The following is a 25,641-nucleotide window of genomic DNA, read 5'->3' on the forward strand; positions in this document are numbered from 1 at the left end:
TAGTCTCCGATATTATTTTTTTACTCTACGTTAGAACAACGTTCTTATTTAAGGAGACTATCGATTATGTTTCTTCTTTAGAACCCCGTTAGGATCATTACATTAACCAAGCCTTGCGAGCGTAGGTGGTACGTCATTATCTCAGCGCCTACATCACTATCAATATCTTGATCTATCTCAACTTTCATTCGCAATTCCGGAGAGCTGCGATCAATTAACTTGATTAACACAAGATCGAAACTCACCGAGGCCAGGATGGTGACGAGATAACGCTGGGTCCTCTCGTAGTCGAGCGTTCGATTGACCGTGACCTGTCCCTGGTGCGGTAGGTTGATACTAAAATAACCGTATCCGTCGGCGGTGGTGATCCTGTTGCGTCCGACGCCTTCGTTGCTGCCGATCCTGCTACCATCGCCCGGTGCGATCGAGTATTCGACGATGCCGTTGACACCGGCATCGGCGTCGAACGCGTCGACGTTCTTGAAGATCGTCGAACCGACCGGAGTGAGCTGAGAGAAAGAGAGGAGAATTATTTTCGATATAATACATAACTCATCCATCTCTCCGTCTCAAGGAGAGAAGCGCATCTGGCAAGGATAAAGAAATCGTGGCTTTCCTTCGAGCTTCCAGCTGCGATGAGAAATCACGGAACGATATATTCCGTCGCGGTTCTCGCGGAATCGAGCGGGATTAAATTTATGCGGCTCGCTTTACGCGATTTCAGGGGGATGTTGGTTAATTGAAGACCGGGGTCGGGGTCAGACATCAAGGTGGTAGTGGTATATACGCCGTCAGGATTAATAATTCGACCGGGAACAGGCCGAGTAGGTTGTCCGCGATGTGCGTGCGAGAAAGGATCTATGGGGTACGGGGCGAGACCTCGTTGGGGATTACGCGAAAATAATTCAGCAGTATTTTGCGCCAGCGAAAGCCGTTTCCGATTAATCCGCGGAGATAAGTCGACAACTACCGTGCGGCGCGACTCGCTTCTCGAGTCGGAGCCGACTCGATGCGAGCGATATTCGCGTGCACCTTCGCTTATCTAACGGGATCAAGACTATCGCTTCGAAATAGTGCGTCCAATCCGTGTACCGTCTGCCTTTTCAAAGTAGCTCCGTAGTAAAGTAGAAATTATATGATTACACGCGAAAAAGCGAATCCTGTACTAGCAACAAATATTGCGATAAAGCTAGCTTTATCTCGATGCAAATAACATACACCTTCGAAAGATGTTCATCTTTTCGCTTTATCCGCAGTGAATATAATACAGAGCTGAATTTTTATGAGTAATAAATAAATAAATAAATAACATGCTTTCTCTCTCCCTCTTTCTTGAGAGATAGAAATAGATAATTGGTATATTTCTCAAAATTAAAGATAAGCTATAACCATATTCGCATGGAAGCTATAACCATATTCGCATGGAAACACTTCAAGTGGAATATTTCTGGTCATTAGCCATAACCATAATGGCGAGGAAGCCGCCGTCTCTCATTTACTTAATGCAGCTAACTTCCATGAGTTTTTTGATGGTGCGACGAGGGAAGATAAAAACGCAAAGAGGGGCGGGATTGTCTTGCTTCCGGCGCTTTGCAATCAGCTCCGGGGAGCGATTATCGTCGCGATGAGTTCCGCTTGTTCTCGCGTATCCACCGCGGTCGTCGCGACGAAACCGGTCGCTCATTGTGGATTAATTAGCTCAAGCGGACATCAAGGGCGAGCCGACGACGATTTCGCGATTTCCATCTCCCGCGGAACTCCCGCAATTATGCACGGCAGGTGGAGCAAAGGTTGCGCACTCGGAGCTCTGAGACCCGCATGTATTTCGCCTGCAGTTTCCACTCTAAGAACGGACGCCAAGGCGCCATTAATTAGGCGATAATCTCAAACCAGCCGGGATTACCTTCACGGAATCGTTTCCTTTCTCGCTGAGCTTGGAATTATCGTGGCACGACTCTCGAGCTCTATAACGGCGATTAGCAACTGAACTTTATTCTACCGAATAAGAAAAAGAGAACGAATCGAAATCGTGCGAAGATTTTAATTTTTAGAAAACTTATGTTAATATATTTTTTGGCATCCATTTCATTATTATTCTTTTATATCTATTCGAGTGCGCAAAACTCTCAAGCAAACTGTCCGGTACTAATGCATTGCATTCCAGACGTAACGGTTCATAGATGTAAAAGACGGAAGAATTCGCGGTATGCGTGGCCCCGATCGACGACCGATGTTCCCGCGCTCGCTATAATGTTCAGAATATAGTTCTCGCCAATTTAGCGACGTGACGAATCTACTTTCTTCGAGCACGACTCGACGATAGAGCTTGTGAATAATAAAACTTCCGCATTCGACATACTTTTAATTTCTGTGAAAACTCCGTCACGCGTGAAAGACGTCCGATTTAAAGAAAGCTACGATTATGTGACGCAACATTCGGAGAATACGATTGTTATTTCTGCACGATAATTTTCTAAATGTAACATTTTGTTCTATTCCTATTACATCGTTTAATTTAGGTGGAATATAATCATCAAACTTTCGCCGCGTTAACTCTCCAGTTCTCCTCTTAATTTACATTCGTCATATTTAGACGCATAATTATAACATTCATTATTATAAGTATCCATTTTCAGCCGCGCATGTATATCAACGTGTACCGCGACTCATTATGAAAATAAATTTATGCCTGCGTGACGTTTATACCGTGAATTAATTCATTATCCTCGTATTTTCACGCTCGACATTCAATTACTCTGTTAATACAAAACGCATTTTCCGCCGTCCGCGTCCTCGTCCGTTACGATATTATAGATACTAAGCAAGAAGGAATGTTGATTGAAACTATTTACGCGATTCGGAAGATGTTCCAGCAATATCTCACACACAGAGCATTCTGCGTAATTACAATATTCAATTATATACAGGGTGTCCCATGACTGAAGGTCCATACTTTAAGGGCGTGTTGCTGATGCCATTTAGAGTAAAAAAAGTCTAATAAATATATGTCCGCAAATGCTTCCTAACAGAAATACAAGTATTGAAAGTTGAATATTTAAAAAAAGAAAGACATTTAGAAAAGAAAAGAAAGACATTTAATTTAATTTGTTCATTTACAAATTCTGTTCAAAATGACATCCTGCAGATTCAATACAAAGTCTTGCCCTGCATAAAAGTAATCTAACAGCTTGCTCCACCAGTCCAGGAGACTTTCTGATTTGTGTTACCGCATCCATAATTCTGTTAATAAGTTCATCCCTATTGTGAGATTGAAAATGTAAACAATACCAGGCTGATAAAAATGTAAACAATAACAGACTAATAGAAAATGTTTCACATATTCATATTAACTTTCAACGCTTGTATTTCTGTTAGGAAGTATTTGCGAACATATGTTTATTAGACTTTTTTTACTCTAAATGGCATCAGCAACACGCTCTTAAAGTATGGACCTTCAGTCATGGGACACCCTGTATAAGGAAGTAAAAATTAGAATTCTTTTGCAACAAGGGATGCTTACTTCTGGCACAGTGGTTTCATATGGGGTGTTAATGAATTTCGGCGCATTATCGTTGATGTCGGACACTCTCACAATCACTGGAATCGTTCGTTTCTTGTTGGTCGACTTCACCGTGCAGCTCAGCTGAAAAACAAACAAGCATTCATATAGAAGAGCACATATAAAAATTTATACATTTTAACGCTTAATGTTTAATATTCATTAAGAGAAGAAATTAGTAATGAATATATTAATAAAAACTTTGCTTTGATCAAATAAAAATAAAAATCAGTGTATTACTATATCAATCATATCTGCATATAAATCAATAGTAATAAATTAATAATAAATATTATTAATGCACTGGTATTGCTTTGATAAAATAGAGATAAAGTCAGTGACTATATCAATCGTATTTACATATAAATCAAACTAGTAGAGATAATTTTTACTTTTTAACGCCGATAAATTTTATTGAAAAAGATAAAATGCAAGCGTACGAGAGTATTACTAAAATATTTACGAGAGTGTGATAATTTTGTTATATCGATTGCACGCTTTCCCAATATCTCTCGTTCGCGCAACGCAATAATTAATTAATATTGGTCATCGAATTAATTTATTCTGAACTAAATTATAATCTCTTTCGTCCCCTCTTCTTATAGGTTTTCTCGGAATTGATCGATGGCTCTCCGCATTTCTATCTCAAATTTACTATTTCTATTTGCGTTTCTCGATCTTATTAAATCTTATCCACTCGTTCGATCAGTACGAGCTCTTGAAATGCTCGATGCGGTACTCCAGACCTTTCACATTCCTCACACAATAGTGTCATAAGGTATGTTATACATATACATGTACTTTAGCAAATACCGGACGAATCATCGAAGAAATGATGTCTTCGAATCGTGAACGCAACAATTACTATATTAATTTCATATAATTTTATATAAAGAATATAAACTAATCAAACATCTTCGAAACAAATACCTTCAAAAAGTGATTTACAATTAGAAATAATCAGAATATTTTTTTTGTTTGTTTCTTCACGTAAGACAATTATGAAATGTCTTATTTACAACAATGAAGATAAGGAAATTAAGAATCAATGAAATCAAGAATGTGATATAAAAATTCCAAGCAGACGCAAAAAGCAATGTAAAGAATATAAAGAAATAAAAACTTCTAACGAGTTAAGCAAAGTATAATAATCGAGCAAAAATGATTCTTCTCTTGACGACGCGTGCTGATCATCGATGATCCAGATCCCATCAGTAATTTTCAACGTAGCAATTTGTCTCATGATAATTTCCGCAACGATTTTATCGCAAAAAGAGGTTAAATTGTATCTCATAGAGCTCAGTAAACTTTCTCAAGCGGACGAGTAGGGAAGAACACGTGCGCGCGGATTGACAGCCGCATAGTCACGCGTGCCGCAAACCATCACTTGAGCGACATACGTCTTATATACGACGATGCTCTTCCAATTCCTTACGTGTGAGCTCGAAAGCAATTTCTCACGGCGAAAGCAATACATGATTAGCATCGTGATAAACGTCGTCGCTTTATAACGCATATGACGCATCCATAGATTATTCAAGCCGCATAATGTACGAATACAAGTGCGGAGAAACGCATCAAGTCTAGAGTGATCTCAATCTTCGAAGGATGAATCTTAGAAAATATACGAGCGTTCGCGTTGACACAAAAAATACGCCGAGAATATTTCTATCAAGTACTTATAACGGAAATTTAGACTCGTTTTACTTTCATACTATTTAGTTTACTCTTATAAATCTTGCGAAACTACAACGTTAATTTATTAGCAAAACTTTTCTACAAATTAATTAAATCGCCGGCGAGTAATCCCCTACAAAAGAAAGTTTCTTACCTGAAAAACCACGTGCGACAAATTTTCGTCATCTCTGTCCAACGATTCGAGAAGCTGCAGTTTTTTACCATTTAATTTAAAAAGAGGCGGTCTTCCTGGGAAGATAAGCTCTAGCATGGTCTCGTTATAAGGGTCACCGGATACCGGTAATTCTTCCGGTATAGTTCTCTGATCGATCGCTGAAAAAGAAAAGACGGCGAAGACGATTACGTGGTGAACATCAATTTATCTTATATCTAGAATGAGAGACGTGCAAATAGAATTCTTAGTAAACCGCAAAATACATAAAATGAGTTTCCCAACTTGAGCATATTTGCTATTTATTTTAAACCACATAAGCAATAAAATGTTATGATAGCATAAAATGGCAATTACTAATAAAAGAAGATTATTTAAAAAAGCGAAAGTTAAAGCTTTTAATGGATATTAATTATGTTCATTGAAATCCGTTTTATCGAAATATACATACACACACACACACACACACACACACACAAGAGAAATTATCAAAGGCCATTAATTAATTGTATGACTAACCATTTCGAGAAAATCTTTTATTGCTTGTATAACATGGCTTTCTCATGCAAGGATTAATCCGTCTTTGCTCCGTATAATGAACTCTCTTAGGTGGGCTGATATCAATCTCAGGCAATATCTCATTAGCGAAAGCCAACGGTTTAATTACAAACGTACTGTGACTATTCCACTACTCTAATGTTCCCTTTCTCTAATTTTTCTCGTCGTTGTAATTACTTTCGTATGACCGAACAAATTAAATTTTCTATTACACTATCAGATGTCTCTCTCTCATCCCTTAAAACGAATTCAACATTCTGATGCTATTAAATTCAGACTAAATTAAATTTGTGTTTATTTTAGCTTAATTTGTTATTTTTTAGATTTACCTATTCAAAACAAGTGTTAATGTTTTTAAAAAGCAACAATTTAAGTGATATGAGAATGTAAATCTGAAAAGCGAAAGATTTTCAATTTAATTCATCCTTATTCTTTCTATATTTTCCGGAATAGCAATTATTCTAAGATTTAATACGTTACATGTAATATGTGGAATGAATTTATTATCATCTATTTACAATAACAAAGTCATTTCCCCATCAAAATTGGATCTCTTTGAGAAACGTCCGCCAACAAAGACTTCATGCATTATGTATGTCGTATATGTACGGTATACGTTAAGGACGAGCAAGAGATAGTAGTTGTTCAGATCTTCGGCGTACATGATTTCTCTCGCGGGGATATAGAGGGTCGACACGCCAACAGCGTGACTGACTCGATTTTGATAATCATCAGTCAATAACGCCCGCATAAATTCCGCATAATGATATCCCAGAATTGTGACATGCGATATAATCTTGAAATTGGGTTCGCTAGTTCGGGAAGCGATTTACTTGTGAATGTGAAGCTTTATATGAACAGTCGCGATCGATACAGCTGAACGCGACGTGGAATAAACCAGGATAATATGGGGTGAGCGAAAACAATTCGCAGTGCGAAAAAATATAACAGTTGAATATAATGGATCCTGTTTAGAAAACAGCAAACTTCTCCCGCGATAAAACATTACTGATATAAAAATGTAAAAATTCGAGAGACGGGAGATTTTAAATTTAATTCATCTTTATTTCTCTAATTTTTAAATTATTTTATAATTATTATTATCCGGATAACAATAATAATATAATAATAATTATTATTATTATATAATATAATAATAATATTATTATTTAATATGTTACGCGTATAACATGTAAAATAATTTATTATTTTTCGGAATAAAAGTTACCATATGAACGAATACTGAATGAAAGTATAATGATGTAAAGTTAAAAATGTTAAACAAGTAATAACAAAATGCAAAAAATATGGCGAATCTGCTACCGAAAAATATACCTTCAACTCTAGTTTTACATTTGCAATTTTAATAATTATACATGTCATTTTTTTGACGATTTCGATTTCTGGGGGAAACATGCAAATTTTAATAGATTACAAATATAAAGAAACAAAAACATATGTATGTAATAGTTTAAGAAAATATGATATATAAATTTAAATATATATATATATATATATATATATATATATATATATATATATATATATCTTGTATCTACCATTTCCTCTGCTCTCCTCGATGTCAAGTATGATGTTCGATTGTCCTGATTCCACCTCGCATAAACCTGAAATGTAAAACGTACAAACTTTTTATAGTCTGTTATTTTTTAGTTTCAATTTATCCATATTTGTATATGGGCAAATAGTTCAATTAAATTGTAAAATGTCAGTCTCTATAATTTTTATATAAGTAGCAAATTTTAGAGAGAGAATAGAAGAGAGATGACAAAAATAATATTTTAATATTCTTTGTAATATGACTGTAAAATTGTCATTTTCTTTTATTATAATGCATAAAACATTAAAAAAAAATCTCTATAAATATTATCAAGATTTTGTAGTATGTGCGTGACATTTACGTTATGATAACTTTAGAAGATTCATCATATATAGTTTTTGTCTCTTTTTCTTTTTCTCTCTCTTTTATAATATATATAAAATAGATCTAAAAATAAGACTAAAATACAACAATTTAATAATGACTTGAATATACTAATGACACTAATGATATTTACTCCATTGATTATAATTACTTGAAAAGAAATATATAAGCTATTAATACATAAATGTTTTCACAGTGACAAACTCTCTTTAAAGAATTTATAGTTCAATCAACTAGAAAAGGCACTTAGCTAATAAAGTAAATTATGACGGCTATATCTTTACAGCAAAGAATGCAATATCATTTTCCGCGAGGTATATTTCTTATTTTGTTTCTTATTTAATTTCAAATACGCTTTACTTAATATATAAAATCTTAACGCGATATCCAAGATGTAATTTAATAAATTTTTAAAAAGAAAAACTATCTCTTCAGAACACGAAAGTCCAAATTTTTCTACAAATCATCGCTTCGAATTTATGAAAGACTCTTAAAGACTACATTCGCAGACAGTTATCTACAGCTCATGACATCCCATAGAAATCGGTGTCCCTGACGCGAAACTTTCGTGTTTGATTTATTCTTAAAGCCGATCAACACACCTATGCTCTCTCAGACAGATGCAAGAAGTCCGTTTGGACCGAAACGTGACGTGCAAAACGCTCGCATTAGGAAAGAAGATTATAGCATCGCAAGCTCGAGGTACATTTTGACGTACATATATGCCAGCTGTTACGAAAGAGACCGGTCAATGGCCGATTTTTGTCACGGCATCCCGACAGACGGATGAATTAATCGAATTTGCAGTCTAATGGATAGGAGAACCTAATTACCGATATACTGTCATTACTTATATGGGCTCGTTACGTTGCAAGATGATTTACAGCGTAACGTGATAGTTCTCTGTTTTATAAATTTGTCTTCTATTTTTTCCCAACTTAATAATATTCTTGTCACGACTATCAGACAATTAGACGAAAAAGTTTCGAGCGAAAGGCACATTTCTTTAAAATTTTCAATTTTTATTTTGAGGTGTTTTAAATATTTATACGCAAAGATCTCAATATTTAAGATTTATAATTATTTAAATTATTTAGATTAGAGAACTGAAAGAAAATTAGATTTTTATGTCTAAATATTTTTTTTTAGAATTATATAATTCTTTTACTAAATTTTTGTTAAAAAATAAATAAACAAAAAATTTATTCTATTTATTTTATTCATACAGAGAAATTCTTAGCAGCTTTCTTTACATATATTTGAATCATATTTACATATGCATTTTTTATATGAATTACAATTAACGGATAGTGAATTAATTAACTCAGAATCCAGAATTAGGGTAATCCAGTTCGCATGACCTTTTCACTCAACTCACGCGATTTCCGCATATCCATCCGTCATATTGCGAAATCGTGCAATTTCCACGCGAGCATTCGTCATCATCCAGCCAGTATCTGTCCTCATAAAGTTCTTCGCGTAAATCTCCCGAGACAGCCGGCTACTACTGGTAAACCCCGATTATTTCTTCCCACGTAGAAAGTGATCACGGTATTAGAAAGCGCATATTGCAGAGAACGATCGGTCTATCGTGTCGATCGCGACCGATATTTATCGTATTTGCGAGTTGTTTCACGAAGATGCAAAGATTTTACGAGCAGCTAATCTATGTTCTCGATGAGAACAGCTTAGTAGCAATTTGTGATCTCGTATGATATGCTTTCCAGCGCGTTTGATATTCGCGAGTTCGACTTTGTCAAATTCTTGTAACAATTATTTAAAAGTCACGTACAATACGTAATTAAAATGAGAGTATCCTGAAATCTAACAATGTCCCATTATAGAGCTGGCTGTACGATCCAAGCTTTCACAGAAACAGATACTAAAAATCAGACTTCCCCGACGAAACTTTGTTTTCAACAAATCCAAATCCATTATCATGAGAAGATTGTATTTTGGTGCACGTAAAAGTTGGGAAAAGTTTTGCAATATCTGGATTTTCAGAGCTTTCAAAGCTGTGTGTCATCTCTCGTATAAAATAATACATGCATATAACTCATTAACTAAAATTAATAATATATATAATAAATATTATATATAATAAATATTATATATATAATATTTATAAAAAATAAATTTATTCAAACAGACATTTTTTTCGCATAGAAAAGTACAGGAAATATCCTCTCGTTAATTGGTAAGTGCACCTTTAACGTTACCAACGCGCGTCAAACACCACCTTCGGTGAATCACGTTTCTCCGTTTAAACCATCGCCTTAAAACAACCGCACCTATATCTCCCGTCTATAGGCACGCGAATTATGGCGTCGGAATGTATTATATACGTTTTATCCCCGACCCATTCTAAAGCCATTCTCTCGCGTATATAGCTTATATCGGTCGCAGCTTACACACCGAGCTTATCAATCCCTCGTGAAGTGAATCTCCATAAAACGTCGATGCACTTAGAATATTTTTCTTTCGCTTTGCGGTTGTAAAATGAAGATAAAAAAAGAAAGGAAGGGACAACAATTTGTATAATTTATATTTTTCACGATATATATATGAAAAATATAAATTTGAGAATAATACGTCGAGTATTCTCGAAATGTGGAAACGTAATTAATGAAATTTAATTACATTGACGATGGTAAATTGGAACAAGCATGAATAATATTCGCGAGCAACATGCTCTGAATAAAAGAACTAGAGAAGGACTCGCACGTGCCGTCGATCCCCGAACGTTTCGCACTTATGTCCGGCGACAACAATAAAACGCACAGCTTACCCATCGGCCGTGACGAAAGTAATTGGCAATCAGCTGAGATAGATTTACGCGTGTGGGAAACCGCGTGGTTTAACCATGACTTTTACGGCGCGCGCGAGCAAATCATATTCATTTTATTCCAATCATATTGACTGAAAGGGAACGTTTCTCTTTAAGTTGACACGTCTCTGAAGAAATTTTAAAGACAATTTTGCATTAAGAGATTGATTTTGATATCAGAATCAGAATAATCAGAACAATTAATGATCGAGTAATGTACTCACCAACTTTGGCGTGAGCATCCCGAAGATGTAAAATCACGCACAGCAAACACCAGACCAAGTGGGTCATTGTTTTTGCCTGCAAAAAAAAAGAACGTCATGTAATTAATACTTAATTAACCTTAATATTATTAATATTTCAATTAAAATGCGCATACAATCGGACAGATCGTAAATTACGGAAGACTGCGAAGGGACTCGGATGTAATCAGTCGCATCTGGCGAGATCTATTCACCAAAGAGATCATCATATTCATAAGTCACGCTCCCCTAACCGCCATTATTCACGGCGATCCTTGGCGGCTTTTAAGTAGCAGCTACTTTGCTGAAATCTCGTAAAGTACAAGATGTACTTTCCATCACGAGTTCGCGTTTATTCATCGCGCATTAGTAAGACAGTCGCCTTATTTTAGCAACGAATAATCTCATTGTTCCTTAAACAAAGCGTCGTATACTTTGCTAACTTGTACATATTTTGCTAACTTTATTAACTTTGCTTGAAAAATTTAATTAAGATTCAACTTTCCTCTCGCATTAATTTCTTTTCTCAACGTCAGTTATTTCTAAATTAGAATTTGAAGAAATCAAGATGGAAGAAAATTTTTAATTTAATTTTTTAATTTAATTTAAATTTAATTTTTTAATTTTTTTTAAATTTAATTTAATAATATTTTTCGTAATAAATAAAATGATGTGTTTTTGGCATATTTTACGTCTTCGATGAATCATAAGATATATTCGCTAAAACCTTTGGGTACGTGACATTTATACAAATCTCAGTTCTCTCGGAGCGATTAGTACAAAGGAAGCTTAGCTAGCAACCGTACGAAATGTGGTCAAAAGGAGCGCATCTCCCCCCGCGTGAAAAGACGTCGGGAGAATCTCACAAAAGAGACAGAATCGATAGCGCGGGCGGCTTTGTGAGGTCTTATGCTAATGCACCGTTGATGTACCGTGCGTATAATAAGCTTGTGCGTCAGCGCGAATAAAATGCCGAACGAAGGAAAACAATGTTATCGGCTTCGCGTCATCTCTCGGCCCTGCGTTTGCTTGATATCGTATAAATCCTGCCTGTGATTTTTTCTCACCTGAACACGCGCGTGCGAGCGCGACGGTTCTCTCAGCGCGTGAAGTATAATCGCCCTTACGAGAGAGATGAGCGGTCTATGCATATAAATTTGCGAATGTGTAAAACAAACAACCGCGGTCTTTAAGGAAAAAAAACTGTATTTCCTCTCTCTCTTTTTATCTAGTTATAAATTATTCAAAGTGTTCTCTTACAGCTGACTATTGATAACAGTCTGCATTTTACGGACATTTCCTATTGAGAGACAATCGTTACATATGTATATATATTTTGTAACATGGCATAAGAAAGGATAGCCCGCTTTCGCGTTTACACTAGATAACGCGATATGTTTACGATTTCTAATGGACAAAAATCGAAAATCGTGATAGAGAAAATTGTACGAGCCTCTATGGTTCCGCATAGCCGAGGACTTCGCGTGTTTGCGAGTCTCGCTAGAGATCTCACCTCGCGCTCAAATTAGACTATCGCCTGTAGCGTCATTCGTGCAACTGTCTCGCATGTGCGAAAGTCTCCCAACAATCATGCACTCGCGTGATTTTTGATCTCAAGCTAGACTATTCGTATACGGGCTCTTATCGTTGATCCTAGATTTTAGATTCTTTCATAAAAAGAAAAAAACCAGATATAAGCAAAACCGTGAACAGGATTATAAAATAAAATAAAATGAAATCTGATAATTAGATTCTTATAGCGTTTTCGAATGAAGCAAGTTTGATCGTTCTGAGAAATTAATGAAATTCCGTCTTGAAGTACTTGGATTATTAGATTAATCAATAAAATACCTCGAGTAAGCGTTTGAATGATTAATCAGAACAAAGAATCTTATGCTTTAAGATAGCAAACGACATGTACTTTATATTATTTATATTAAATTTTAATATATTAGTTTTATATTAATTAGATCCAAGACCTCGATTTACGGTCGAACATATGTTCGTGGGAATTTAATCGCTCTCAGGAAGATCAAACCTGCTTCGCTCGAAAACGCTACTACCAAAAAAATTCAAATTAAAATTCCCGAGTAATCACTGGCTTTGAAAGAACGTCTGTATCATCTCTAGAAACGCTTACCTAAATGTATAGCGGCGAGAAAGGCAAGACAGGAGTGCGCTATTCATCGATCTCCTACATAGGTATCGCGGCGAGTGTATTCACCAAACTTTTTTCTCTCGCGGTTACAAAGTTTCCTTTCGAAATGCGGTTACGAACGACGAGATCGCGCGCAACATCCGTCTCGAGATTCAAAGAGGACGCCGTAATTGATGTAACGAGCAGCAGCTCCATTCACCATACCAGGATAAGCGCATGCGAAGAGGAGTTCGAGTTCGCGGTTTACAGCGAGGGGGTTTATGACGAAACCCCCTCCGCTCGATAATTCCATCTTAGTCTACGGGTGATGCGTCTCTTCTTATGTACATGCCGGTCGTTTAACAGCGTTTCGTTAACGGAGACTTATGAAAACGATAGATTGTCTTAAAATGGACATTTTCCACCGGTCTGTAATAATTCTTGCGAATTACATAATTAACGTCGCGACGCGGAAGCTGTAACGAATTGATAAACGAGACAAGAGCGCGATTCATTTTCTCTAATTTATCGTTGACGTTGAAGACATTAAGCAATCCGGGACGTAGCAATGTATTAATCATAAGCCATAATTTTCGAATTTATCTCTAAATAGCTTTTTATTTGATTAAAAATTACCCGGCAGACTGATTGGCGCGTTAAATCACAGAGGATATGTTTAAAGTAAATTATTGTAGCATTGATAAATTCCGATCGTAATTGTTGATAATCGCAAACAATATGATAGAATTATCTGCGAAAAATATTTAAAAATAATATATCTTTACAAAGAATGGATTATGTGTGAGAGAGAGAGAAAGACAAATAGAACAGATAGTTGTTTTCCCCTTTCGAGAAACCGGATGTGATACATATCGACAATCTTTATACGTGTTATAAAGTTTAAAAGAGCGTGATCTCTTGAAGTAAGTCGGGTCACGCGAGAACCGAAGGAAAGTTGCCATCGGAACAAAAGAATATTATTTGTACCTAGCTCTCTGTGTTCTAACATTTACTTTTCTATCTCGAGCGTATCGGATTCAATATCAAGATCGAACTGTATCTGACGTGACATTAATTTCGATTATGCTGCACATTAATTACGATTTGCACTCTATAAGATATCGTCCCGACTTCCTTGATTATAATCGCTAAAACACGAGGTTTCCATTAAAATATCCCTTTAAACGCAACGATATGACCGTAATATTGCGTAAATATTTAATGCTTTCTACCATTATCTGTTTCCTTTTTGCACGATAATCAGAAGACTTAAATCATGGACATAAGCGAGGGTTATCGGGAAATATCTATAGCTTACTTTAAGTTTGTATATTCGATGTTATATAATCCGAATTCTTCTATTTCTCTTGCGAAAGTGTACGGCTAACTTTAATTCGCAAACTTTATCTAACAATCTGTAAATTAAGTACTTATTACATAAATCATTATGTTTTTGAAAATTATATCAATTTGAGAGCAATTAATTTATTATCCTTACAATCTTAGATTCGCTGCTAGGTAGAGTAGAAAAACGGCCGTTAAATAGATATATATGTAACATTAATTTAAAATAATAATGTTCCCGGAAATATGTTATCAAAGTTAGTATACTGTTCAAGAATTACGCTGACGCTCACCCGTCACATATTTCCATAACGGCTGAATTACTCGACTTTCCGCTATCTGCCTTATTAATCGCGAAAGTATAGTCGTGTCTTAGTCCAGCTCTATCTAAGTCGGAAGTAAATCGGTACCCACGGTAGAACGTTGTGAAACACCGGTGGTCGTTTCTGAGGTGTCGTGTGACTTGACACCGTACATACATAAAAGCAGTATAAATAGTAGGAAATATATAGGGTACCAGTTCTGGATCACTAGTAAAATAAAAAGTTAGTATTTTTGTTCGCAAGATTGTTAAATGTACGACAAGATATTTAAGGAATATAATCATAAAGAATAGAATTTATCTATAATTTTATTCGATTTAATTATTGTGATATCTTTTACTTTCGCTTAAATTAAATAATGTGAATGATCCACAACTAATTGATAAGGATTCATCATTGATCAATTTTCAAAATGTTGTATCGTCTCTCGTTTCTGTTAAATAATAAAATATTTATTATATAATAAATGATTTGCATATATTACAATATAAGTAAAAAACAAAATTATAAATAGTAATTTATTTGTAGATTTAATGGGGGGGATTTCAAATATATTAAATAGAATTGTTTCATAATTATTAATATACATAAATCGTAAGTTACAATTTCGTAAAAATCAGTGAGCCTTATCAAAAGATCTATTCTGAGAATAATCTTCTAACAGATTGACAAACTGATTCGATATCTGATTAAGAGCTAAATTGGTCAATCGGTGATTATACATTATTGTGTTTGCTACAGTGTAAGTGTGATGCGTTGTTCGCTTTACGAGGTAATAATTAAACGCCGGTACAGTAATTGCACAAAGCTTTGCAACACAAATAGCTCACCACACTCTGACTCTACACGTGTAGATCCTAATGGTTAACGTATCGCGCTCCAGCCGTGTATGCGGGATATGTATGTGAGTTTGTTGCAATGTTGCACCTGCCCTTCGAGCCTCCGAGCTGCTACTCTTCTTCCGTTTTGAATGTATTTGCTTCGAGCAGGAATTAAAAAGCTGAACGAGCAGGAAATAATAAAACTAACCGACATTTGTATGCTAATGAAGTTAAAAACAAAAGTTAAGTCTCTCGTTAATTTATTTCGTTAATTAAAATATAATTTTATTCTCATGCGTTTCTTTTGTAAAGATAATTTTAAAATATAATTTTTCATTATAGAAATCGAATTATTCGTTAATTTAAAAAAATACAATAGTCTTTTAATGAAATTGGATAATTTGTATAATAGAATATTATATAATTGTATAATAGAATAAAAATATTAGTTGTTCAGTAAATTTCTTTTTAATTATTATTATTAGAAATTTATTATATTTTATTACATTTATTTATCATATTCATATCTGATTCAAAAATTTTAATTTACATTGTTTAAAAATATATTTATAAATTATTAGAACGCTTTACACGAATGATAATTATATTTTTATACGCGCTAGGATAAAATAGCATTCGATATCATTTACCAACTTTTCTGTGCAAGAGTGTACGTGTAAAAATAGATTCTACCGGTTTATTATGTTTCTCGATTCACAGAAATGGGAACAACGTGTCTTCCGTGGAAACGAAAACGACGACAATGAAAACGCACGTGTTGTTTTTGCTCTCATACGCGAACGAAACGTTCTTCATTGTTAATCCCCGGTTATAAAAAACGACAATCGCGAGAATGCAACGTGCAAGCCGGTTCCAGGAGCGGGGGAGGGAGGTACGGTATTTTTGAATTAAAACGGTGTCCTTCTGGCAGAAGGGGAGAGAATCAGGCGGAGCCTATACTTAATATCCCGACGTGGATTATTGCGCACGAATGTCGTGCCTTCTAAGCTGTGCGTGCTTGCTCGCCGAGATGCATCTCTTTGTGCTCCGCTATTAAGAATAGTCAAGTTAATAAACTACGCTCGTTGAAGACACAAACGCCCATGTATGCGCGCGCGAGAGCAGATTCCTGTCTTTATTGTCGTACGTTGCGTTTTTCCGAACCCGGCACCTACGTCCGTGATGAGATAATGGCCGACTTATGCGTGCCGAAGCGCAATTAATTAAGAAGATGCTACGCTGCACTGAGAGGATTCACGATTCATCATTTATTTAGATATAATAAAGATTTATATATGTACAAAAAACTTTATCCTCGTATAATTTAATGTAGATGGATATATTGGAGATGCTGAAAACATAATTTTTAATTCAGATAAACTCACCGATCTCTCTCGCATTTCATCAAATAAACATCTCGCTTCTTCCGAAATGTCAATGGAATCCATCGATTGTTCTATCGATTCCTCGATACGGGCTACATCGCGAGGATGAGCGGCCAATATGAAGAGAGAGAGAGAGTCGGACTCTCTCCGATTATTTATTGTTCATTAGAATGCGGCTTGAGAGCGCTTTGAAAGCTGTCCCGCCGCCAACCGGGGAATCAGCTGTCGCGATCGAGATGCGGATAAGATTCGCACAACGCGCCACCGCCTACAATTTATAAAATCCCGCTTCTCAGTCCGAGGCCCCGAGGAACCCTCGCGTGCTGTACGTGCGCGTATAAAAAAACGGACTTACGGATGAAAGAGGAGGAAGAGAAAATAGAGAGATGATACACTCGCGCGAATCCGAAAGCGAAATCTCGCTTTCGCGCTATCGATCGCTTTCGACTTCGTTCTCTCGATATTTCCGCCGATTTTTTTCCAATTAATCGATTCTAATCTATTAGACAGAATTTATAGAGTCGCCGTCGTCGCGCATTTCATCTCACTCGCTCTTTCTTAACAAATCCGATCGTCATGCCAGAAAATATTATCTACCTTTCACTCGCGATGTAATCCCGTGGAATCAAACAGGAATGTGTACGCTTGAATGGAAACTCGGGGGAGGAGAGTAGAACAAATTTATTAAAATTGTAGAACAGGCCTCCCCTCCCGAGTATATTATTAATCCCGGCAAATTCTGTTTTACGATATAATAACGCGATATAATAAAAATATGTAGTCGATCAATTTGTTATTCAACCGTCGCAAATAGATTTTAATTTAACGTCGGACAAAATAGATTAATCATTATATCAAGGACGGATAAAATGTTTTATGCGCGATAGGCAATTAATACAATGGACAACGGCATAAAACAGGGAAGCGTTATATACGAAGATGAAACAGGTGCAGATATCGATCGATGATCTACGATCATTGTAAAGCTTTTCTGTAATTACAGCGTGGCTTCGTGGATCATAATTAAATCAGCGCCAGTGATTTATGATATTCCCACTAGCGAAGAGAGCAAAAGATGCGGATCACTCTCAATTAGTGTCTGTCGACATCATTTATCAATGAAATGAGGAGAAAGCAATTTTGCGTTCTGTCGGTATTCATCATCTATCCGGAAGATCGGAGAGAAGAGGGAGTGTTATTAACAATACTTCCAGAGAGGAAAGTTCATTTACATTTTGCACGAAAAAATGATGCTAATAATAGTAGCAATAAAGATAGATGTAGACGATTAATATCGGCTGCATCATACATTCATCCTAATTATGCATAATATATACGGAAGTCATACATGAAAAAATCGAAAGTTTTCATCATACATCATTTGTTTAGCAACTCGACGAAATTTCGACGTGATATTTAATACAATAAAGTAACTTTTGCACATTCGCACAATTTCTAAAAAAGATAATAAGTAAATATATTTACTCTAAAGTATTTATATTCCATCATATAAATTTTATCATAATTTTAATATAAATAAAGATTATCCAAAAGTATTTCCAAGATTTTCTTAACAAACGCTGCAAAAGACACTTATATATTTCAATTATTATTAAATGAAAATTTATTTTACATCAAAGAATTAAAAGGAAGTGCAATAAACATGAAATATCTGTACCACGTTCTCACATACCCATCCACCTCGAGAACAACGAAGTTGCATTAAAAGATTCGGTTGCACATGCCGTGTCAAGCGAACGGCGACAAAGTTGTTAGTGACCGAGTGACCGGAACACGAAGCGGAAGTCTCGGTTTTAATGATAACAGCTGACTTGGGCAGTCTACCGTGGAAGAGCCGCCAGCGGCAACGAACCGGGCGCATCACACCAAGAGACCCGCCGTTGCCTTAGACGAGTTTAACAACTGAATCTGAATATGATTTACCGGACGTCGACGTTTTCGTGTTGTGGGCACTGCCGTGGAATTCCACGTGGCGTGCACGCCGCGCGAGTCGCGTTGCATGGCTGATCGCAATAATCGCGGGGACTTAACGTAGGCTTTCTAGCTCGATGCGCTATCGCGTTTGCCAACGTCTTCCGCAACGTAATTCCGTTCATCGCGATCGCACTTCGCGATTGAAGCGAATCGGGAGAATGGCTCGGGCGTGATTAATGATGGTCGCGAATAACGGATAGCCGCCAATTCTAACTTCAAAATCAAATAGTATCGCGTAAAGGGCGCGCCCAGAGTAAAGATAGGATTGAGACTTATGGGAGCCTTTGGAGAATCGAGATGTCTGAGATTGATTGGGATGAAAACTAAAACTGGTACCGCATCGAAAATAACATGTAAATGTCATTCTTTTGATTATAAAAAAAATTGAAGATGCATATCAAACTCTCATCAATTAATTTTAGTTTCATTTGGCGACTTTCTAACGATAAATCAAAAATAAATTGAATATACTTTTTATTGGAGTAATTACATATAAAAAATACATTATGTATATAAAAAATATTTTTTAAATTTTCTAATTATACGTGAGATCGCGCACAGTACAGGAGAAGAGAGAGATTTCAAAAGAAATCGCACTTGAATTGTTTAACCCGCCGGTCCAGAACCGTGTAATTTCTCAGTCAGGAAGGTATTACTTTCTTGCTACTCGGATCAGATTATGTGCAGCGCTGTATTATTATCTGATAGCTCGGTAACCACTGGTAAGAGAGAAAAGAAAATGTAGTGCCAAGAAGTATTTAGTCTGTATTCTACGTGACGTTACATTATTCTGTATCATGCCGCCATGATTCTCAATGTGCGACCGGATGCGAGCGAATTGGATAATCCAAGTTATCGAAAGAGCGTCCGTTTGTTCGACAAAAAATTAGTATTTGTAATATTGAGAAAAAGGATTGCTTTGTGCAACGTGATCTTATGCTTCGCAGAGCATTCTGGACAAAAGTTCAGAAGCATGAGATCGAAGAGAGAGAAGAATTTAGAAAATGATCTGTAACCAACGTGATAAGAAAGTATCTTGTTTCTTCAGCCGAACTATTCCAAGATTAAATTTTAGATTTGCACTGAAAGAACGAGAAATTTTTGTTAAGAAACTTATTTAAGCAGAATCTTTCTCGATATTTCACGAAATAATTTTAAGCCAGTTTAACAACGAGCATTTAAATAGTCTCGTTCTTTCTCTTTTTATAAAAAATATTAAATAACAATCTATTTTTCTTTAATTCTCTAATAAAATCGCACATTAATATATTTTGATTTAAAAAATATAGATTTATTAAAGTAAATATTTAAAAAAATTTCTATACCATTTCTAATAATTAAATAAAAAATTCATGTAATTTTTCTGGATTTTCTTTAGTATCTTAAATTATGACACCATTATTATCATTTTAGATTGTATATTTAAAGTTTGAAGTATTAAAAGTTTACGAAAAATGACGATATTGGCAAAGTTCAATTGTTAAATTTTAGTTTCCGATATCTTAAATGAGCTTGCGTTGTTCCTCAGGTTAAGATCCTTCTCGTTTTTTCGCAGTAATTGTCAGTTGCGTCAACATTAAAATCGCGTTATCCGTGGGATTCGCATAGAATTTACGGATACGACACTTACTTACAACAATACGTAACAGTAAATCTGCGATCAAGCGGAAAGAAGAGTACAAGTCTCCTTTACTCGAGAAATCCGTCGACATCGTTACTTCTTCACACAAAGCAATTAACTAAATCAGCGAAACTCTAAGCGAGAATCATATTTTACATATTCGCAAAATATTGATTGTCGCACAAGACGTATTTTATTTTTTTAGAAATTTACACGAGATATAAAAATTTATAATATTATGTGACATCAAACATTAAAACAGAAAATTTTACTTTGAATTCAAAAAATTTCATAAGATGCGTACATTCGATGATAATGACATTTTTACAGTCAATAGACCTGATTTAAAACTTCAAAACTAAAATACTAATCTTTGACAGTTAGTACTCATACAAAAAAAAATTATAAAAAGTTTAGTACAATCAATCCGATTACATTTAATAAACATGCCTTATTATTAAAATTGACATCGAACGTTTCGCGATGCACGAGTGCATCGGAGATTCTTGCGTGCACGACATCCACATGGAAGATCCTCGCGCAGCAGCCCCAGAGACTTTCACGCGACTACAAGTTCGCATTATGCGACGCCCTTGAACATGCCACATGCTCGGACATATACTCTCTAAGCATTTGCAGATTGGAGACACTTAGTTAGCGCACATACGATGCATGCAGCCGCTTCTAGTTATGCGTCTGTCTCTAGGGAGAAGTACAAGCTCGTTAGCCTAGTGGCTACCATCGCAGGGTTGTACGCTGTTAATTAGGCCATATCGCGTTATATGAAATTAGCCGAAGCGTAAATCCGATCCCCGTCCTTCCCTCGTACAGATAGATAGTACGTAACAGGCTCAATGTGGGACTTAAAACCTAGTTTAAGACCGGGGGATACCGATCTCCCGAGAATCACTCCTGTTCCGAAGAACAATGCCTCGTTCTCAATCGCCGCGGTTGATTCATGCATACTGATGCGAATTAGAGATATGCACAACTTGATCTGTTCCCCATCGTGATCTACGTGCACCATTTTTTTCTTGCAAAATCAACGAGTATCTTTTGTTCCTCTTTAGACGAGAGATTTTTTTTTATTGTTTCAGTTTGACCTATTCAAATAATTTATTTGAAAAGAATTTCTCCTCTTTATTCTGTTAATTATAAATATCCTGCACACAAGCCATTGTTGTGATCGAAATCAGTCATTGTTATTTGAATTGTAAAGTCCAAACCTTATTTACGAAATAAAATAAAAAGAAATGTTAATATAATATATAAACTTTTTAGTTAATAATAAATAATCTTCGGTCATTCATATATCCGCCCAGAATGCGGAGAGGTAATATCTTTACGACGAACAAGGAAATACGAGCGATATAATGGAGGAGTAGACACACATCGACGTTTGATGGCGAGCCTGATAAACGTAAGAATATAAAGAACCGCGGCTGTTATACCGTGGCACAAGAGTATACTGTTTACGATCGGATGCGATCGTTCGTCTGTACAGAACATCCGACGGATGCGCAATTACCTACTTTAACTCGTCCAGTAACTCCTGACGTTGTCCAATTTACGCCGATACACGACACACGTGGCGGGATGAGGACCGAGATCGAGAAGGACGTGGATTGAACGTGTCGAGAGTCCTGGGAGTATAATAACGTGAAGCCAAAGGCTTGCGTGAAAAACCCTCGTCCGTCATTCTGTATACGAGAAAGATATCGGGGATCATTTTCTAATCTAGTTAATCCTCCCTCACGTTTGCTAAGCTCGTTTCCTTGCATCTAGGGAGAAATCGCGACGAACAAGAAATTGTTGTCCGGTTGTAATCTCGGACACGTAACGGGATGTCACGTCGATTGATGCTGTCATGTGTGATTTCTCACGATTTAACGTTTTGGATTTAATTTCTGCCGGTTATAATCGATGTAATATCAATTATTTTTGTTTATTATGAGTGTATATAGATTTTGAGGAATGCGGCTGTGATATTTCACCGTAATATTTTATCTCTGACACGAGGAGATTTCAAACTTTGTCGATCTACGCAAAACGATGTATACAAGAAATGGGAACGGATTATCTTGGAATTATTGCGCGTACAGAAGAGAGGAGAGGAAATAGAGGGCAAAAGGTGTGGCTACTGTATCACGGAACGCAACGGACAGTGTCCGTTACATCCAGATGGACGTAAATGCAGAATGCAAGCACCTGAACGCAATCTCGACTCTTTCGCATTCGCCTCGAGATGATTCCGTTAACTTATTAACAACGCGTTCTTTCAATTTGTTGGTCTTTTAATTTTTATCTTTAATTTTCATTAACAATTATTGTCGCGCGCACAAAATTTTGTAGACGAAATTGTAAAAATAATAATAGATGTTAATATTACGGCCATAAAAATTATATGTTTGAAATAAAATACATTATGGGGCATCGCGTGTAGGAATCCAAAGCTGGAATCGATGCTCTCGTTTAAGCAACTTGGTTCGACCGCATCTCGAACGGGATACGATTATCTCGAGTGCATAAAATGTGCAGCGGCGACCAACAGGTGGGCCATCGAAAGTGGATCACGCAACGTAATAATCTTTTTTTCAACCTTACTTCTCTCTTACCGGATCGACAAGTCCGCTTTCGCATTCGCAAGCGAGAAGAGAATATCGGTTCACGAGTATCGTCTCGTAATCGACTTAAATATTTTGTTCATATTTTGTTCGTTGTCAGAAAAAAATATTCGATATCATCTAACATAACTTTACTGTGCAAGAATGCACCGGTAAAATTTTAATTTTGTATTAATTATATTTTTCAAAAATTTATATTAAAAAACTTTCAGTAATTATACAATTAATTATTAAATATGAATTTAAAAGACAAACAAAAAACTGATGCATAATAATTATCTTTATAAAATTAATTAATTTATATATATTTAAAAAACGAACGAAAAACTGATGCATAATAATTATTTTTATAAAATTAATTAATTTAGCTTCGCAAATTACAGAATAGATCTGTAGAAGTATTAATTGCATTTGCATTTAATTTGCATTTAACTTTTGCGTTTGTAACGAGTAATATCCATTTGATATGTCTCACGGTGCATCGATGGCGTTCCGAATTTCCTGACCTAAGTAATCCGCGTGGACTACTGAGCTAAATGCTCCACGTGGACTCGATTGACCAATAATCATAGTTCTTCAATCCTCAAAACCAATAGAAAACTCGGATTTCGTCACTCACGAAGTATCTCGCGTCTTATTCGCATTTGTTCTCGTATAGTTGTCGCATCCTCGTCGCATCCTTCTCTCTAATTGCTTTTAAAGGGCAAGCTCGAGTGAGCATCAGCTCGGCGTTATCTACTGTAACTCGATATGCAGATAAAAAAACGTATCGATTTACGTGTCCACCTGTCATCGATTTTCTTATCGCAAGATTTATGTCTTTTGATCACACAAATTTATTTCATTCATTTTAGTACTCATTCACGTGTTTATAACGTCGATGAAGCTCTGAACATTTTCTCTTTAAATTCAGTTTATTAAAGGTGCGCTTAATATTTTATTAATATATTGCGATTAAAAATTAACGTCATTTGCATAAAAAATAAATATTTGTACATTATTTATATTCTTTTAATTCTTAATTATAAAGTGACATTATAATTAATGCGTATTAATATCAATTCACTGATGTTTTTTCGTTTAAAATATATTTAAACCATATTCTAACCATAACTTTTAAAAAAAATTTTTAAAAATATTATTTGAAGAGATTTTAGAAATATAAATTTTATCCCGAAAAACTTAAAAAAGGTCAATAGAGTATTTACAATAATTTTAATGTATATATTTATATTTAAATATATATATATATATATATATATATATATATATTTAAACTATAATTTATCATTATGAGATTAAAATATTTATAAAATATTTAAAATATTTTGATATACATATATCATATGTAATATATTATAATATAGATATACAGATATACAGATATTATAATACAGATATATTTATATCTCCATATATGTATATACCCTGGCGAAAATAAATATCGGAGCGTAAGTCGAATGTAAAGAAGTGTAAACGAAGCTTCTAGGAGGCGTAAATTGAAACAACGAAACGTAAACGAAGTATTAACACTTTGTTTACGTTTCGTTGTTTCAATTTACGCCTCCTAGAAGTTTCGTTTACACTTCTGTTACTCTTTCTTTACATTCGACTTACGCTCCGATATTTATTTTCGCCAGGGTATTTTTGTGTGGTAGAAATTATCATTTCATTGTAATTTTTACGGACAACAATTATTCCTCTAATACATGTAGAGTCAAATGTTTCATCCGCGACACTTTATAGTTTTACTTTTCAACGATTAAATATAATATATCAACTACGCGTAACAATCAAATCGCAGAATCAAGTCATTAAAATAACAAAAGATTCAATAAGATACAATCATTTAATAAATAATTAAAATCTACAATTTAAAATATTTCTATGTTTTAATATTCCGTATATATATAAAATACGTAAAATATTTCGGCAACGAGTCGACAATAACATAGTACTTAGCCTTGACGGCAAAGCGCGCTATTGTTTACATCTCACGGCCTTGTTATCATTCGCGCGGCGACACTCGAGGGCTATAGTCGTAGTACGAAATACGTTGTATATTGTCGAATTCTTTTCTTAAACGCGATTGTGTCGAAATATAATTATTACAATTAACGAATATTAAACTTTTAAACCTAATCTTAATAATTATTCATCTAATAACGTTTAGAGTCAAATATATTTCGTCTGATATTTTAAATTTTCGTAAAATGCGAACATAAATTAATCATTAAATAAACGATTATTATATCATAATCTTCAATTATATTAATCTTTCGATCTTACGATTATTAGTGTTAATATGCGTATGCTATACGTACTATCAACAATAAAGATAGCATTTTTATCGAGTAGCGCATAAATTTGGCTTCATATAAACCGAATCATATAAACCGAAAGTGGACCGAATC

General features: G+C 35.3%; 1 protein-coding gene across 2 annotated transcripts in view; it reads right to left on the reverse strand.

Moving 5' to 3' along the window:
* Cad99c (cadherin 99C) overlaps window positions 1-25,641 on the reverse strand; it is a 109,161-nt gene that overhangs the window by 21,573 nt on the left and 61,947 nt on the right. For both annotated transcript variants that reach the window (XM_083084807.1, XM_083084806.1), the window contains 5 exons: window positions 10,960-11,035; window positions 7,526-7,591; window positions 5,391-5,569; window positions 3,521-3,643; window positions 246-509 (listed from right to left, as the gene is read on the reverse strand). In XM_083084807.1, the coding sequence (XP_082940933.1) occupies window positions 246-509; window positions 3,521-3,643; window positions 5,391-5,569; window positions 7,526-7,591; window positions 10,960-11,035 (708 nt within the window). The remainder of the gene's footprint in view (window positions 1-245; window positions 510-3,520; window positions 3,644-5,390; window positions 5,570-7,525; window positions 7,592-10,959; window positions 11,036-25,641) is intronic.

This window comes from Camponotus vicinus, unplaced genomic scaffold (genome assembly GCF_025532165.1).
Source record: "Camponotus vicinus isolate PSW18456_S1 unplaced genomic scaffold, iyCamVici1.0 SCAF_12, whole genome shotgun sequence".
Lineage (NCBI taxonomy): Eukaryota > Metazoa > Arthropoda > Insecta > Hymenoptera > Formicidae > Camponotus > Camponotus vicinus.